The sequence below is a fragment of the Sceloporus undulatus genome, chromosome 4 (assembly GCF_019175285.1).
Source record: "Sceloporus undulatus isolate JIND9_A2432 ecotype Alabama chromosome 4, SceUnd_v1.1, whole genome shotgun sequence".
Taxonomy (NCBI): domain Eukaryota; kingdom Metazoa; phylum Chordata; class Lepidosauria; order Squamata; family Phrynosomatidae; genus Sceloporus; species Sceloporus undulatus.
In genome coordinates this window covers 119,063,626-119,080,204 of record NC_056525.1, presented here as the reverse complement: position 1 = coordinate 119,080,204, position 16,579 = coordinate 119,063,626, and the positions used below count along the sequence as shown (strand labels likewise).

The window sequence follows — 16,579 nt, the reverse complement described above, 5'->3', positions numbered from 1 at the left end:
GGACTGAGGAGTAGGCCCTTCTGGTTTGGTCGTTTTTGGTCAACACCAGTCAGGATTGGTTTGTATCACCAGGAGTTGTTTGTGTTTTGTGGTTGGTCAGTGACGGTAGTAGTGTCGCCTTCTGGGTTTGGTCTTTTTGTCATCACCATAGGGATTGGTTGTAGTCCTGGATTATTTGTGTAGTTGTGTTCAAGGACTGTAAGTAGTAGGAGCCCCTGTCTTCTGGTTTGTCATTTTTTTTGCCATCACCATCAGGGATTGGTTGTATCAACCAGATTTTGTTTGTGTGTTGTTGTGCTCATGACTGTAGTAGTAGTCCCTTCGGGTTGTTCATTTTTGTCATCACCATCAGGATTGGTGTGGTACACCGTAGATTTGTTTGTGCTTGTGTTGCTTTGTACCGTAACTGTAGTAGTCCCCTTCTGGTTGTCACTTTTGGTCATCACCAATCAGGACTGGTTGTATCAACCTGGATTTGTTTGTGCTATTGTTGTCTCAGTAACTGAGTAGTCCCTCTTGGTTTGTCATTTTTGCATCACCATCGGGATTAGTTTGTAGATCACTGAGTTGTTTGTGTAGTTTTTGTCTCAGTGACTGTAGTAGTGCCCTTCTGTTTTATATTCTTTTTGGCAATCACCATCTAGGAGTGGTTGTGTCACCTGATTTGTTTGTGCTATGTGTTGTCTCAGTGACTGTAGTAGTCCCCAGTTTGTCACTTTTTATATCATCATTGGTTGGGACGGTGTATCACCTGGATTTGTTTGTGTTATTGTTGTCTCCGTGACTGTGGTCGTCCCTTCAGTTTTGTCATTTTGTCATCACACATCGGGATTGGTTTGTGTCACCTGGATTGTTTGTGTTTATTGTTGTCTCAGTACTGTAGGAGCCCCTTCTGGTCTGTCACTTTATCATCATTGTTGGGACTGGTTGTAATCATCTGGGATTTGTTTGTAGTTATTGTGTCTCATGATGGTGGTGAGTCCCTTTGGTTTGTCACTTTCTGTTTCTGTCCGTCACTGTGGGACCGAGTTGTGTCACCTGGATGTGTTGTGCTATTGTTTGTCTCAGGACTGCAGGAGTCCCTTCTCTGGTCCTGTCAATTTTGTCATCATTGTTGGACTGGTTGTATCACCTGGATTGTTTGTGTTATGGTCTCAGTGACGTGGAGTCCTTCTGTCTGTCACTTTTGCATCATCACTGGGGGACTAGTTGTTCGACCCCTGGATTTGTTTTGTGTTTATTGTTGTCTCAGTGACTGTAGTAGCCCCTTCAGGTTTGTCATTTTTCTGCAACCATTAGGATTGGTTGACTAACTGGATCACATGTGTTTTGTTTGACTCGGTGATTGGAATTGTCCCCTCTGGGTTGTCAGGTTTTCAACACCATCAGGACTGGTTGTGTCACTATGGACCAGCTGAACTATTGTCGTCTCACGACGGAAGTACTACGTTCTAATTTGTTGTCAATATCACGGATATTGTTGTACTACTTGAAATGTCAGTTTTTGTACTTAAAGTACTGCAACGTAGTGGTTTCTTTCATTTCTTCTGGGTTTCTCTTTTTTAACATCGTTATCAGGACTAGGGTGCCACTTGGCTGAATCTCTCTGTTATCATCTCCTAGTGGTCATTGTTCCTTCGGTTTGTCAGCAATATCATCACCACCAAGACTTGTCATGGGATTTTGTTGGATCAGTTTGTGTTCTGTTGTGGTCTGGAGTGTTGTATCTCTTTCTGGTTTGTTGTGTTTTATCATCATGATAAAGACTGCCTATGTAACCTGGTGTTCAGTCTGAGTAATTATGGTTTCTGTTCTGTAGTACTCTTCTGTTCTGGAGCAGGTCTAGATTATCCTCTGTTTGAGGGGTATACAGTAACAAAGTAGCAGGAGTAGAAAAATGTCTGTCTGTTGGTGTCTCAGGGGCTGTCTGACTTGGAGGAGTAATCATATTTTTGTTCATTTCTCTTCAGGGATTCCTTGAGGATTGGGTCTGGAAACTGTGACAAGTGATGTAAGATCTGAATTATCTGAAGTCATTATTTGCTCTGATACAGTGGGCACACGGGTTGGTTTCCATTGTTCATATGTACAAGGAGGAGCAAGATGTAGTTCTGGACTCTTGTTGTATCTCCAGGAGTTTGTATCTAATGGCAAAATAGTACCTGTTCCCAGAGACACAGCACTCAGTTGCCCCTGTAGTTTGCTTCCTTTCAGTAAAATCAGTTGTAGTTGAATCTTTTTGATTTTCTGAGTTTCTTCATTCATCAGAAGTTGCTGTGTCTGAATTTCAGTCCTCTGTCTTTAAATGTCTGTTACTAATACAGATTCTTTTTTTTTTAGTAGATGTACTTTTTTATACTCTTCATTTGTTGTGTTCACTTTTTTTTTTCCAGTGTTGTTACAACCTGGCCTGTCTGCATTCGTTGTGTCTCTACCAGCGGTGATGTTGCGACAGTAGTGGTGTCCTCTTTAGATATTGTGTGTACTCTAGCTGGACTAATTGTGGTTTTCGGAACAGCAGCAACTTGTGTCTTTGTCCGCCCTAAACACTAGTCACAGTTGACAATGTTGGTTGTTTATTGAAGAAGAAGAATGCTAGATGGCAAATTAGGGGTAGCAGTTCTCAAGAATGTGGGTCACTTTCTTGGGTTGGGGAGATGGGGTTGACTAAGAAACATGATTTTCAAGAGTTGCTGGCAATACTTTATTCCTTGAGTTGTGGGCTGTGCAGGTTGCTTAGTAGTTTGTGGAGGGCAGCTTTGTCGTAGCCTTCTTAGTAGGGGGCAGCCTGTTGTGGGCATTGTAGAGAGGGCAGCTTAGTAGTGGTTGATGTAGTAGGGGAGGTTTAGTTGTAGCTGTAGTAAGTAGGTGCCAGCTGTGTTGTGGCTGTTGTAGTCGGAAGCACGGTTGTAGGTTTGTAGTAGTTGGCAGCTTTGTTGTGGCTGTTGTAGAAGCTGGTGTCTTACTTGTGGTTGTAGTAGTAGTAGGTGGCAGTTTTGTTGTTGTGGTCAAGTAGTTGTAGATGGCACCTCAGTTGTGGTTGTAGTAGTAGATGGCACCTTGGTTGTAGCTGTGGTGGAAGACTGCTTTGTTTGTGGCCATAGCTGTAGTAGTTGGGTACCGGCTGTCGTCACGTGATTCTCTACCATACACTACCATCTCTCTGAGACCACTTTCCACTGCTTTGGATTGTGTAGATTTTAATTTTGACTTTTGATTCGAGCTAAAAGAACAAAAGGTGTCAATATCTGATATTGTTTGAGCATTACTGTTAAAATTCTTATTTCAATGCTTTGAAACTTTCCTGCATGGCCTCAGGCCCTAGAGTGTTTAAAAGCAATTCAATGGAAGCCATGAAGACTATTACAATTTCTCCCCCATATCTAATACTGCAGTTAGGTTCTCTATCTGTTGGTACAAGCCGGAAACCAAATGTTTGTATCAGAGCATATGCTCTCAATACATCTCCCTGGAATTCTGGATAACATTATATATATTTTTTATGCAAGGTGGCTTAGTGTCATTTCAGAGAGAAAGGCAAGATAGCTATGCGCCCGCAGTCATTTCTGATGGTGATCCTAAGGGAAACCTATCCAGCATCACATTTTCTTGGCAAGATTTTCAGAGTAGGTTTGCCTTTGCCTCCTTCGGAGGGAGAAAGTGTCACTTGCTCAAGGTCAATCCAAGTGGTTTCATATGGCTGATAGGGATTCAAACCTGGTCCCCAGAGTCATAGTTCAACACTCACAGCACTAACACCAAATTGGCTCTGAACATTTATCTAACATGCGGTACAAAACACCAAATACGCCGGCTGGTGGCGTACAAGGGTTAAGGGACTGCATGGTAACCACACGGTCCCCAACCCTAGTACGGCACGGCGCCATAACAAATTGGTGGCACACCCAATATATACGGGTGCGCTTTTGTGTAGGACAGACGCATAGCACCCGCACAATCACACCGTGCGTGTGATGTCACGATGCACCATTGGTGCACTCGGGACGTCAGAATGGCAGCGCAAAAAGAACCCACTTTCATAGGTTCTTTTTCATTCCACAGGAAGCCGTGTGGTTTGTGGCTGCAGCTTCCCTGTGGGGGGGGGGGAAGGTGCCGGCAGGCCTCCCTATTGGGGAGGTCTGTACCGCGCCTAAGTCACATTTGTTAAGTGGCTCTACTTTTGTTGGGAGGAGCAGTTGGATTTAGGCCTAAAGTTATTATAGAACAGAAGGAATTGGTGTGTCCCTTCCAGAAGTTGCTGGATTGCAGCTCATCAGTTGCTTGCCGTACAGCCACTGGGGGGGAAGAATACTAGGAGTTGTAGTCCAACAACATCAAAGTGCTGCTTGATTCCCACCCTAGTATAGAATGAACATTCATGGTCTGCAGTCAATTTTCTCAGATGCGTGCAAGGTTAACAAATTTCAGGTATGTGTTGTGTTTTATAGTGTACATAGCTGGGTGTAGGAGGACTGCACACAGTCAAATCAGAGGGAAATGCATTTATTGATAACGCATTCATAATTATACTATTAAGTTAGTTTTCATTTTTTTAAAAAAAAACGGTTGCTGATAATACAAATATGCTTGCACTTGGAAATTCAACTAATACTTGCAGTGTGGCAAAACTCTGTTGTTCTAATGTCACCTCTGTGATAGACTGGACCTCCTAAAAGTTGAATTAATCCCATTCTGCAAGGACAAACAAGTCAGTTTTCTACACAAATATTGCTGAATCCTGGAAGTGACAATATCAAAAAATGGTGAGGGGAGGTCTTAGCCTACCAGAACACACTCTTACCAAGCTCAAAGTTTCCATTTGTGTTGAAGGGAGATGCAGCAACAGCTGATGTAAAATTCATCAGACACTGCCAATCTCTCACCAGAGGATTGAATTCAAGTAACAGTTTCTTATTACATTTAGAAGTAGAATTGCCTACCTAAGTTCCAGGATGTTTGTGTTTTGTTACACTTTTGTTTCACTTCATATTATGTACCTGTTTACTGTATTACAAAGCAACCTTTCGTTTCCTCTTTTCCTCTTCTCTTTTCTCCTCTTCTAATTCCTCATCATTTTTTATAACCATTTTTCTTCTTCGTGCGCTTATCACCAGTATTCTACTGAGGCCTTAGTTTTCCTCCGAATTTTTGAGGTAGAGGAGGATGACTTGATGACTGTTCATGTTTTTCTACAGCCAAGCACATAAAGTCAGCATAAAGAAAAATCTGTATGAGAAATAATAATAATAAAATAATAATAATATAATAATAATAATAATATAAATTATTTATTTATAGAATCCGCGGGTTACAGCAGTAAGAAAAAATACATTGCAATAACAACAGAATAAAAATAACATAACAATTTATAATAATAATAAATAGCAGAAGAATGTATAGCTAATAACAATAATAGCAATAAAAACTGCATAACAATTAACATATCAATCAATGTTTTTTGTGTTGTTATTTGTTTGTTTTTTAAAGTAAGCAATTTTCAAAAGCAATTGACTATGTAACATGGGTGCTGTTTCTAATCAAGGCAGGGCAGTTTGGGCTGTGTAGCAAAAGGGTTGTAATCAGTAGTGAGAGGTCTGTAGTGTATTGGACATTTTTTGTATTGGTAGAGCAGTGAATTTGTTCTGAGTTCAAGGGCTGTACTCACATGTCAAAAGGCCTGTTTTTTTTCCACAGGTCTCTTGTCATCCTGTTCAAATGATGCAGGCCAACAGCCCCAGGCCAGTAATGGTGTAACCCAAATACCATTACGATGGATCCAGCATGAATCCAGTCGGAACACATTCAACTCACCTTTGGCTGGTTCTAAATAACCAGCTGTTCAAGCAGGCTTTCCCAGAAACTCCACCCGCGACAGCTGGTAGTTTAGATGGCCATGCCTAACCCAATGGGTGAAGCCAGGTGCCGTGTTTCCACTCTTACAGACCACAGTGGAGGTGTGCAAGGAGAAACGGTGCTAGGAGAGTGGTGATGGATAGTTGGTGGTGACTCCATCGTGTTGTCGTGGGCAAATGTCTGAACACCCACTCGCAGTGGCCAGGTAAGTGCTGGGAGAACGGGCCTGATCTGTGGGCAGAATACAATGGGTTGGGCCCATCGTATCCTGCCTTGTCCTTTGCACTCCAAGTTTAAATTTAAAAGGAGCTTTCCAAGGTGCTTAAACCTCTATGGTGAGAATGGGCCAGTACAGACGGGCGCTTTGTGCCAGCCTGGGCCCAAAAGTAGGGCTAGGTAGGGCTCAGCGGTTCACACACAACCCAACTATCAGCACCTGTGCACCACTCATATGGCTCACCCCCTATTTACACAGGGGCGTCATGGATGCATGGGCATCAAGAACCCAATGGCACTGGCCGGAGGGGGGGTGTCATCATGCCTGAATGCCTCCCTTTCAAGGAACTGCTTCAAGAGGGAGGATCATGCCATGCAATCAATGGGTCATTGGAACAACGATGCAAGCAAAAGGGGTCGCGTGCAATACCTGTCCATCTGTCGAGCCCCATAGTTTCAGCACATTAAACAACTCCTTAAAGTTCAAAATAAAACAGAACAGATTCACTGTTCTAACTGACATTGAACAACCAGCCACCACTGGGCAGAGGGGGAGCAGGAAAAAGAACCTCTGCTGTTCATTATTTCTCTTAAAGACGGCTGATTGTTATTAGATGCACTTGGTTTCAATTTTTTTTGTATTAAATGATACGTTATACGTATTATATACTTTCCTAAAATATTTATTTCTTTCTGTAACCTGTCTTTGTTCAAGGAACCAAGAAGGAAAGGGAATTTCAGTTACAACCAGGGAAAGCCCATTGGGCTCACCCAAATTCTTGTATGCAACCAAAGTAATTTAAAAAAAGCAACAAAAAGCCCTCCAAAACACCTGAGCATAAAAATGTATTCACTCAGAAGATCCTGACCATAATCAGATAGATTTACTTCATCACTAGCATACATTGTCCATTGCAAATAAATCTCAAATTTTTTTGTCATATCACTCAAGTTTAATCTCCCAGAGTAAATTTTCAAGCAAGGAAGGATATAACAAGAGCATTATTTGTATATATAACATTTTTAAAACGGTTAAGGTTTCATTATGGAATCTTAAAAGAGCCCACAGCAGAGAGCAAGAAATTAACCTTTTATACAGTGACAGGTCCAGAGATTGCACTACAAGGAAGATCTTATAGGATCCAACAAGTAAGTATATAAAGGCTACTGTAAATGGACTCTGTGAAAGTTAGTAAAAGATTTATCAACATCAACATCAAACATACTACCTCCTCCTCCTCATATTTTGCAGAAAGCCACTGCTTCTCAAGGCTCCACATAAATGCAGGTGAAAATGGTAACTCGCATAGTTATAAAGTTTAATCTAGGCAAACATCCACAAATCTTATCATGTAGTTTCTCCTACCTTCCATATTTCTGAGATATTTCTTTGTTTCTTTGTTCTTTTGGGGGGGGTTAGGCTGGGTTTGGGCTTGGGTGTTGGCTTGGGTTGGGCTGAAGTTTGGGTGGTGAACTTTGTTGTTGACTTTGGTTTGGGTGTTGTGGTTGGTGGTTTGGTGTGGTGATGGTTGTAGAAGGTGGTGGGTAGTTGTCTTGGAGCCTTGGTTGTGGGGTGGTAGTGTTTGGGGTGTAGTTGTAGCGAAAGCCAGACCAAAAACAAAAACAAACATGGCTCAGTTAAAGTCCCCTCTCGAGTTTGGCTCAAGTAAACCGGATGTAGCGTTATTGTTACATTTAAACAAAAGAGCTGTTCTTTTGTTGTTTAACAAAAAGGGATGAACTTTTTGCGTGAAGCTATCTCTATATTTTGTATAGTGTCCATTCTTAGGTCCGGCGTCATTCTGTACTTGAATGAGATGATAAAGCAACAGGAGTGAAGTAAGAAAATCGAATATAAGGTAGGGCTTTGCCAAAAACTTATCAGTATCATGTAGAAGAACCTCTGGAAAGTATACAAAAATTAATGAAGCTCTCTTCGCTTCTCGAAATTCTCAGACTTAAAACAAAGAAGACAAACAATTATTACCAATAATATGACAAAACGGAAGCGAAGGAATTACAGTATCAGACAGGTTTAATATAGCAAAAAGGAAACGATTTAGGATAATTGTTGCTAAAACAATTCAGATCTGATTTAGAATATAATAAAAGGTTCGGCTCAAAATTTAAAAGATCTTAAAAACGAAGAATCTAAAATTATCTTTACTAATAAGACAGCTGCAACCAAGATGACTATTTTACTTAAATTGCTGTATCTTTGCAAATGATACCAGCAATATAAATGAACAATGATTAAAAAATGGATATTGAGGACGGAACAGTGAAAGATTTATTGATAAAATGGGCCCGAAATTCAGCAGACAAATGGGGAAATAATGGAAGGGGGGAAATGAAATACTTCCTGTCAAACATATATAAATCTTTATTATATCGCAAGTAGTATCTTTGCCACAGATAAATTATCTAAACAGGAAAACAGCGGCAGCAGCAACATCTCCCTTTTCTCCCGGCGCCTCTGGCTGCGTCCCCTCCCAGCCAGGACCACCTTCTTGGGCTCTCCTTGGGGAAACGTCCCCTCAGCTTACCACCTCAGTGCCAAGTGAGGCTACTGCCCACCGCTGCCATCCCCTGCCACACTTTCACACCCTCCCCTGCTGCCTTGGCAGAAAGAGAGAACCAGGAGAGGGAGAGTCTCCTCTCTCCTAACGGGGGGGGGGAGATGCAAAAGGGCAGGAGTGGGCTGCCAGTGGGCAGTGCTGTTTTTTGGGCTCCCCCATCCAGCACCATAGCAGCACCGACCCGCCTGGCAATGGAGAAAGGGAAGAGCAGCAGCTCTGCTGGGTTTGCTGAAGGTTTCAGATCTGTTCAAGGCGTGAAGGTTTAAGTCACTGAGACAATAATACAGACTGATCTATTTAGTAGCACACCAAGTCCAGTTGGTGATGATAAAAATGACAGACCAGAAGCAACCACTACAGTTAGGGAGACAATAATAACAGAGATTTTTCCAAATGGTGTGACACCCAGCCCTGATGCTGATGACAAAAATGATAGACCTGAAGGAGCTACTACAGTCATAGAGACAATAGTAACTGACCCCTTGAGTGATTTGCCTGCCCCTGGGAATGATAAAAATAACAAACCAGAGAAGACTACTGTAGTCACAGAGACAATAACAACACAGACTGATCCAGCTAGTGACTCACCAAGGCCCGTTGATGATGAAGAAATAAGTGACAGGCCAGAAGTGATCACTACAGTCACAGAGACAATAATAACAGAAACAAATAAAAAAATTGATAAACCCACCCCTGATGTCAATGACAAAAACAGCAATCCAGAAGTGACTACTACAGTCACAGAGACAATAATAACTGAGACTGATCCAATTGGTACTGATGAAAGTGTTCCTTCCACAGGGAAACCTGATACCCCAGAAAGCATAACACAATCTGAGCCACCAAAAGATGAGCCTAATCCCAATACTGATGGGAATGGTGATAGGCCAAATGATACTACAAAAATAATAGAGACAACAACCACAATAACAAACTCACCAAAGAGTACACCAAGTCCTGACCAAAAGGACAATCCCACTAAAGTCACGGAGACAACCACCACCATCACAACAGAATCCAAACCACTAAGTGATTCCCCTAATTCTGATGAAAGTGACAGGCCAGACAGCATCACTACAGTCACAAAAACAACTACAACTACCACAACAGAATCAAGTCCTAACACTGATGACAGTGATAAAAATGTCAAGTCAGAAGTCATCACTAAAGTTACACGGATAATTACTACAACTACAACCACCACCACCCAATCCAATACAACTGAACATCCAGAAACAACTACACGTAATGTTACGACTAATACAAAAATTGATCTTGTTTCAGATAGAGAACCGACCAAGGAAAATCCAACTAACAAGAATACAAATACTACAGTAACACAGGTGACTACAACTTCCTCGATAACATCAAATCCTGTTGACACCCCATCCTCTACAGAAGACAAGACTACAGTATATACTTCCACTTTGCCTACCACACGTATACCAACAAGAAGGCGACAGGTGACATATTACCCCACTACAACAAACTCTACAGTTACTACAACAAGACTTCCAGAGAGGATTACCAACATAACCACAGAATATGTTCGGCCAGATAAGATTGTCACCCATCTACTGTACAAAGGTATTTTTTTCATACTTTTCAAACAATTATATATTGCTTGGTATAACTTGCTCTCAGGGTGGTTTGCAATAACAGAAAAACCCAATGCCGATTATTTGTTTACAATAAACAAGATGATCACTATAGTTATGTACCTGGAAGGAATCCTGGGTTTATATGTACATGCTTGTGAGGGCAGGGAGGTGTATAGCAGAGGTGGAGAATTTTTGACTGATAACTACCAGTAAGCCGTCTAGCAAGACTAATGATACAGGAGTGTGGGAACTGTAACCCCAGATTCTTCAGAACCAAGGATCCCCACTCATTGTGATGTATAGTCTTTACACAATTGATAGTGAAATACGTTGTTATTGTGAAATGGTGGTAGGAAAGATGTTATTAATTCACAGGAGCTGGTCTGGGGTAAATAGACATGTCCTTTTCATGCTTAAATATAGGGGCTCAACAGACGGGTGGCTCCATGCCACTTGTCTTTCCCCCTTGTTGGTGCCGCAGCAGCCACACCGCACAACACCAACATGCTGCCAAAAAGAAGCTGCCTAGAGCAGCTTCTTTTTTGCAGCACCACAAACAGGAAGGGCGCCGCCATGACACCACTTCCTGTCTGAGATGTGCGGATGCTGTGCCATCATAGCGGCCCTGCGTGGACTGGAGACCACCATGATGGTGCTGCCGCAGCATGCTAGGGTTCAGGAGTGTGAGGTTGCTGTGTGCTCCCAAACTTTAGTTTCAGCCTGGTTATGGCGCTTCCCGCCTGTCTGTACCAAACCGTAGTTAACAGTAAGACTTTGTACCTTTTAGCTACTCTGTAATGAAATCTTATAGGGTAAGGCATATGTTATTCTACAGAGGCATATACTATATTTTTTTCTTTCCCCCTTCCCCCTTTAACCTCACAACAACCCTGTGGAGTTACTGACTAACTAAAGGTTAGCCACTGAGCTACATAGATTGGGGTGGGGATAGAACTTGGTCTCCACTGTCCCAGTCTTATACTTTAATCACTACCACACACTGGCTTGTTCTGCACACAATGTACAGCATCAGCCGAAGAGCTCTTGCTCAGCTTTACAAGTTGTATGTCCAAAGTAGATCTGTGCCTAAAGAATGGTCATGGAAAGGAATCCAGCACTGGAATGACTGGCTTGACAATACCCCTTGCTGTATGGAGTGGAATTTCGAAGGTATGTACAGGATTTTAGAAAATGTCACCAGGACATTTCACAGCTGTTTGACAGTTATCTACAAACGTATGTAGATGCTGTAGAAGCACTTGATATTACCAGCATATTTATCAGAGGTATTTCATGAAAACAATGCTGTGCAACTGACTAAGCCTAATTTGTTGTTGTTAACTGCCGACTTCAACTTATGGCGACCCAAGGAATGAGGAATCTCCAAGGAGTTTATCGCACTCTAAATAATACAACTTATCCCCAATGGGATACAGTCACTTTTCGGGTTCCCAGTGGGTATTATCGGATGTGAAATCACCACCTCTGCCACTGGGTGACTGCAATATGCAGATCCCAGCTGCACTCAGTCATCTGCTTTGCAAAAACGGGTAGCTCCAGTTTTAGCAAAGCGGCAGCTGAGCGTGGCTGAGGCCCAGGTTGCAGTCACCTGGAGACAGTGGTGGAGGTATCATGTAAGATAATACCCTCTGGGAACCTGAAAAGTGACTGTACCCCATCAGGGATAAGTCGTATTATTAAGAGTGTGAAAAATTCCCAAGTCACTCTATCATCAACAATCCTGCTCAGGTCCTACAGATTCAGGGTCATGGCTTCCTTGATTGAGTCCATCTCTCTGTAACACAGCCTTCCTCTTTTCCTAATTTCCTTCTACCTTGCCTGGCATTATTGTGCTTGCTAGTGAGTCAGGTCTACTCATTATATAAAAGAGGACAGTTATCCTGGCTTCTAGGAAGAATTAGACCTGATTTGCTCTAGAACTCATTTATTTGTCTTTTTAGCATTCCACAGCATACAACTCTTCTCTAGCACCGCATTTCGAATGAGTTGATTTTCATCCGGTCAGCTTACTTCACTGTCAAGCTTTCACAACCATACATTGAATAGGGAAATACAATGACATGGAGAATCCTACGTTTATTATTCAGTGATACACTTGAGGATCTTGTCTAGTTCCTTCATAACTGCCGTTCAAGTCCTTTTCTTCTTCTGATTTCTTGACCCTATTTTCATTAATTGCTGAATCAAGGTATAGTAAATCTTTGACTATTTCAATCTCTTTATTGTCTACGTTAAAGTTATGTAAATCACCTGTCCTCATTATTTTTCTTTTCTTAATGTTCAACTGTAAACCTGCCTTAGCACTTTCTTCCTTGACTTTTCTTCAGTAATCGTTCCAAGTCTTTGCTATTTATTGACACTATGTTGTCAGCTGCATAACTTAAATTGTTGATGTTCTTTCCTCCAATTTTCACATATCCTTCCTCAGAGTCTAATCCAGTTACGCTTATGATACCTTCATCATGACATTTAAAGAGGTAGTGTGATAAAATGCACTCTTGCCTGACCTTCTTGCCAATTGGAAACCATTCCATTTCCCTGCATTCTGGTCTGACAGTAGCCTCTTGTCTTGAGTACAGATTACATTCATATCAGGGCAATCAAATGTTTGTGGTACACCCATTACTTTGTAGTACACCCAGTTCTTTAAGAGTGATCCATAGTGTTTTCATGATCTATACAATCAATCTTTAAAGCATAGGCTAATTGTCTTTTTAGATTCTTTGGCATACTCCATTATCTAATGTATGTTTACAATATGATCCCTAGTGTCTCTTCCCTTCCTCAGTCATCCCAGCGTACATCTCTGGATTTTATTGCTCCATGTACGGTAGGAATCTTTGCTACAGAATTTTTAGCATCACTCAAAATGGCATGGAAAACTAATGCAATAGGACTGCAATCCCTGCTGTCCCCTTTCTTGAGGACTGAAATGTATATTGAGCATTTCTAATCTGTGGACCATTGTTTTGTATTCCATATTTGTTGACATATTTTAGCTAGAAGCAGAGTAGATTCTGTTTCTGTAGACCTAAACAGCTCTATTGATATCCCATCTCTTCCTGATGATTTATCTCTTCCAGGTCCTCTGAGCGCAGCTTCACTTTCTAAAGCTGAAGGTTCAGCTTCACATAGTTTTCCTTCAGATAAATCTGTCATCCTTCCCTCTCTTTCATATGGTTTTTCCATGTATTATATTTATCATCTTTTTATTTCTACTTGGCCATAATGTATTGCCCTGCTGGTCATAGAGCATTTACATTCTTGGTTTAAATTTCCCTTTGATTTCTTAGATCTTCTTCTTCCAATTATCTAGTCTATTTGATTTCTATATTGACTATCAGGAGATGTTCATGTATACAGTTGCTTCTTGGATTACTTGATGAATATGTTTGTGATGAACAAACTGCTGGCCTTGCAAAATTCTGCCAGTCAGTCTCTTGCTTCATTTCTTGATCTTAAGCCAAATTTTCCTACAATTTTTCTTTGATCCTTCTCTGTTTCTTATTTTTTGCAATCATCTATGATTATCAGGAACTCCTGCTTTATTGTGTGATCAATTTCCTCCTCAGCTCCAGCACAGACTCTTTCAATTTCTTCTTCCCCCTCTGTAATTGGAGCATAAACTTGGATTAACATTATATTGATGGGTTTCCCCTGAAGTCTTATTGACATGATTCAATCAGACTTTATATCCTTTGATTGCTTTTGCTACATCTCTTCTCACTATACTCTATTTTTTCTTAGATTTTCATTCCTGAGTAATACACTGTGCAGTTATCTGACTCAAAATATCCATTTCCTGTCCACTTTAGCTTGCTCTCCCCAAGTACTACAATGTTCACACATTCAATTTATTGTTTTATTATGTGTAGCTTCCTCTGATTCATGTTTCTCATGTTCTATATTCCTATATGTGTTGTGCAGCTTTGGACTTTCCTTTCATCTCTGAGCCTGTCAACACTTTGGGCTTCAATCCAGTTGTGTCATTAGCCACAGTGCTAATGTACTCCAGTAGCTTGTTCAGTGCCTTTTGACCCAGGAGTCTAACCTTCGGGCACTGTCTCTTGTTTTATTTTGGATTGTCTCACCATAGGGTTCAAAAGCTCCTCAACAACAGCCTGTCTTACCATCAGCATTGCTGCCATCAGCATAGCCTTTTGCCTCAGAGGAACACATAGTCCCACCACCATGGAAAAGTGGTGCCTAATACAAAATAACAAAACAGATTGGGCTGATTTGGATTAATTTGTATGAGCTTCAGTCTGGAATGGAATGGCCTGATTTGGAAGGACACACTCCAAAATGCTTCGGATATATCTGGACATCAAAAGTAAGGCAAAACAAACAAACAAACAAACAAACAAACAAACAAACAAACCCAGACAGTATGCCTTCAACATGACCACATGACCCCATAAGGACATTGCCAAGAAGATGTTATTTGGAGGAGGGGAGGGGGAGAACTGATCATTGACAATTCCATTGTGCAATCATCTCACCAGTCCTCTCCAGTCACAGAGTTTATGAGGTAGGATTATGTGATGTCATTGAAGTTATATACCTTATAATCTCGACTATAAATTGACCTCATGTATAAGTCAAGGTTTTGGAGCCAGAATGATGGCCTTTTATATAGCCCATGGATAAATCGAGGGTAAAACTTAGGGGCATGTAGTAAAGGATTTTAAGGATGAAGCAGGGGAAAACAATGCCAAAGAACTTACAAAAATCCAGCAAGATGAGAAAACTGCTTGTGCATTATGCTGGATGGATGAGAAAATTTAGAAGGGTCAGTGCTTCCAGGACAGACTACATGTTTGACTTTCACCAGAGGATGACTCCTTTTTAAATAAGAATTAAAGTATGGTACATATATTGACCCATAGATAAGTTGACTCAGGGTTTTTGAGTCAATTTTTAAACTAAAATTTCTAGACTTATACATAAAATAGTCAATTATCTCTTCATTGTGTGCTAGGAGTAGCAGATTGTGGAAGAGCTGTGATATACACAGTCATCTCAGGCCTTTTGGTAGGCCCTTTAATTTCCTTTTGCTATACTGAATAGCCTAGATTAATCTGACATTTGCCATTATTGTTAATGTGTTTAATGAGTCTCAGTGTGTTTTAGGTAGCAAAGCCAATCTGCCCTGGTTGCTGTTATTACTGTTGTTACATACATATGAGATAGAAGGCAGGCACTCTGAGTCACAACACTGTATAATGAGCAGAGCATTGTTTTGCATCAGAGATCCCAGGATCTAATTTTAGGATTGAATCTTCCTTCACTGTAAGCAGTGAATGAACCAGAATAAATTGTTTTACAGTACCAGCAGCTTGCTTCAGTGCTTTAAGAAGCATTACTAAACAGTCTCATTCAGGACAGAGAAAGAAAAGACAGGTAGTAGGGGCAAGATGGATGGGGGGCAGGGAGGGTAAAGGCACCAGCAACTCTTAGCCTTTCTCTCCCACCCCAAAAAGCTTATTCAGGCAACTCAGAAATAGATGGGGTGTGGGGAAGTATGGGACTCTGAAAAGGAAGCTTCCAGTGCTAATCAAAAAGAGCAAAGGGATTTTACCATTTGGGCTGCTGGTAATAAATAAAGCATGCTTTTATCAATTCCCTACATACACTGTGTCACTGAATTTCATCAGTTAGTTGCCTGATAAAAAAAAGGCGTGGTGGTGGGGAGCACCTTCATGTTGCCATTTCATTATCATTACAATATATAAACTTCAACAGACCCATCTGTCTGTAAGCACTAAAGGGACATTCCTAGATCTGTGTTCTTTAATCCTGGCCATAACAGATTGGAATGTGCATAAAGATTTGAAAATCGTTTTTTCCCTATCATCTTGGAGAGATTCAAGAAATGTTGAAGAAATGAGCATGGGGAGGACTGAACTTTTTCTTATTTTTTGAGATTTTTGTGGAGAGAAGGGGGCTAAAATACATGCACTTCATATTAATATCAATAGTGATCAATATTCTTATGGACAACAGGAGGGTATCAGGGATTGATAGGCTAGGCTATATCAGATTCCATTTGAAAGGAAGAAGCAAAAGAGATGCTCAACTTCAGAGAGTGTAATCCAGCAATGGAACTCTTTCCTCAGGCCCTCCAGAAACCTCGATGCTCAAAATATCTCCAGTATCAGAGCTCTAATATTGGAAGGTGGGGAGGGGGCAAGGGGAAAGTGGTGCATTGGTCCTTAGTGTGCCTAATTTTGAACGTTCCCTCAAAAACAGGCAGATCAGTGCCACATTTGGAGTTGGGATAGGTTAACTGCCTCCCACCGGATTCAA

General features: G+C 41.1%; 1 protein-coding gene across 1 annotated transcript in view; it reads left to right on the top strand.

Annotated features, from left to right (window-relative positions):
• Positions 1-16,579, top strand: part of PRG4 (proteoglycan 4) — a 46,590-nt gene that overhangs the window by 20,956 nt on the left and 9,055 nt on the right. Inside the window, exons 7-8 of the mRNA XM_042464344.1 lie at positions 2,394-2,454; positions 9,058-10,235. Coding sequence (XP_042320278.1) covers positions 2,394-2,454; positions 9,058-10,235 — 1,239 coding nt within the window. The remainder of the gene's footprint in view (positions 1-2,393; positions 2,455-9,057; positions 10,236-16,579) is intronic.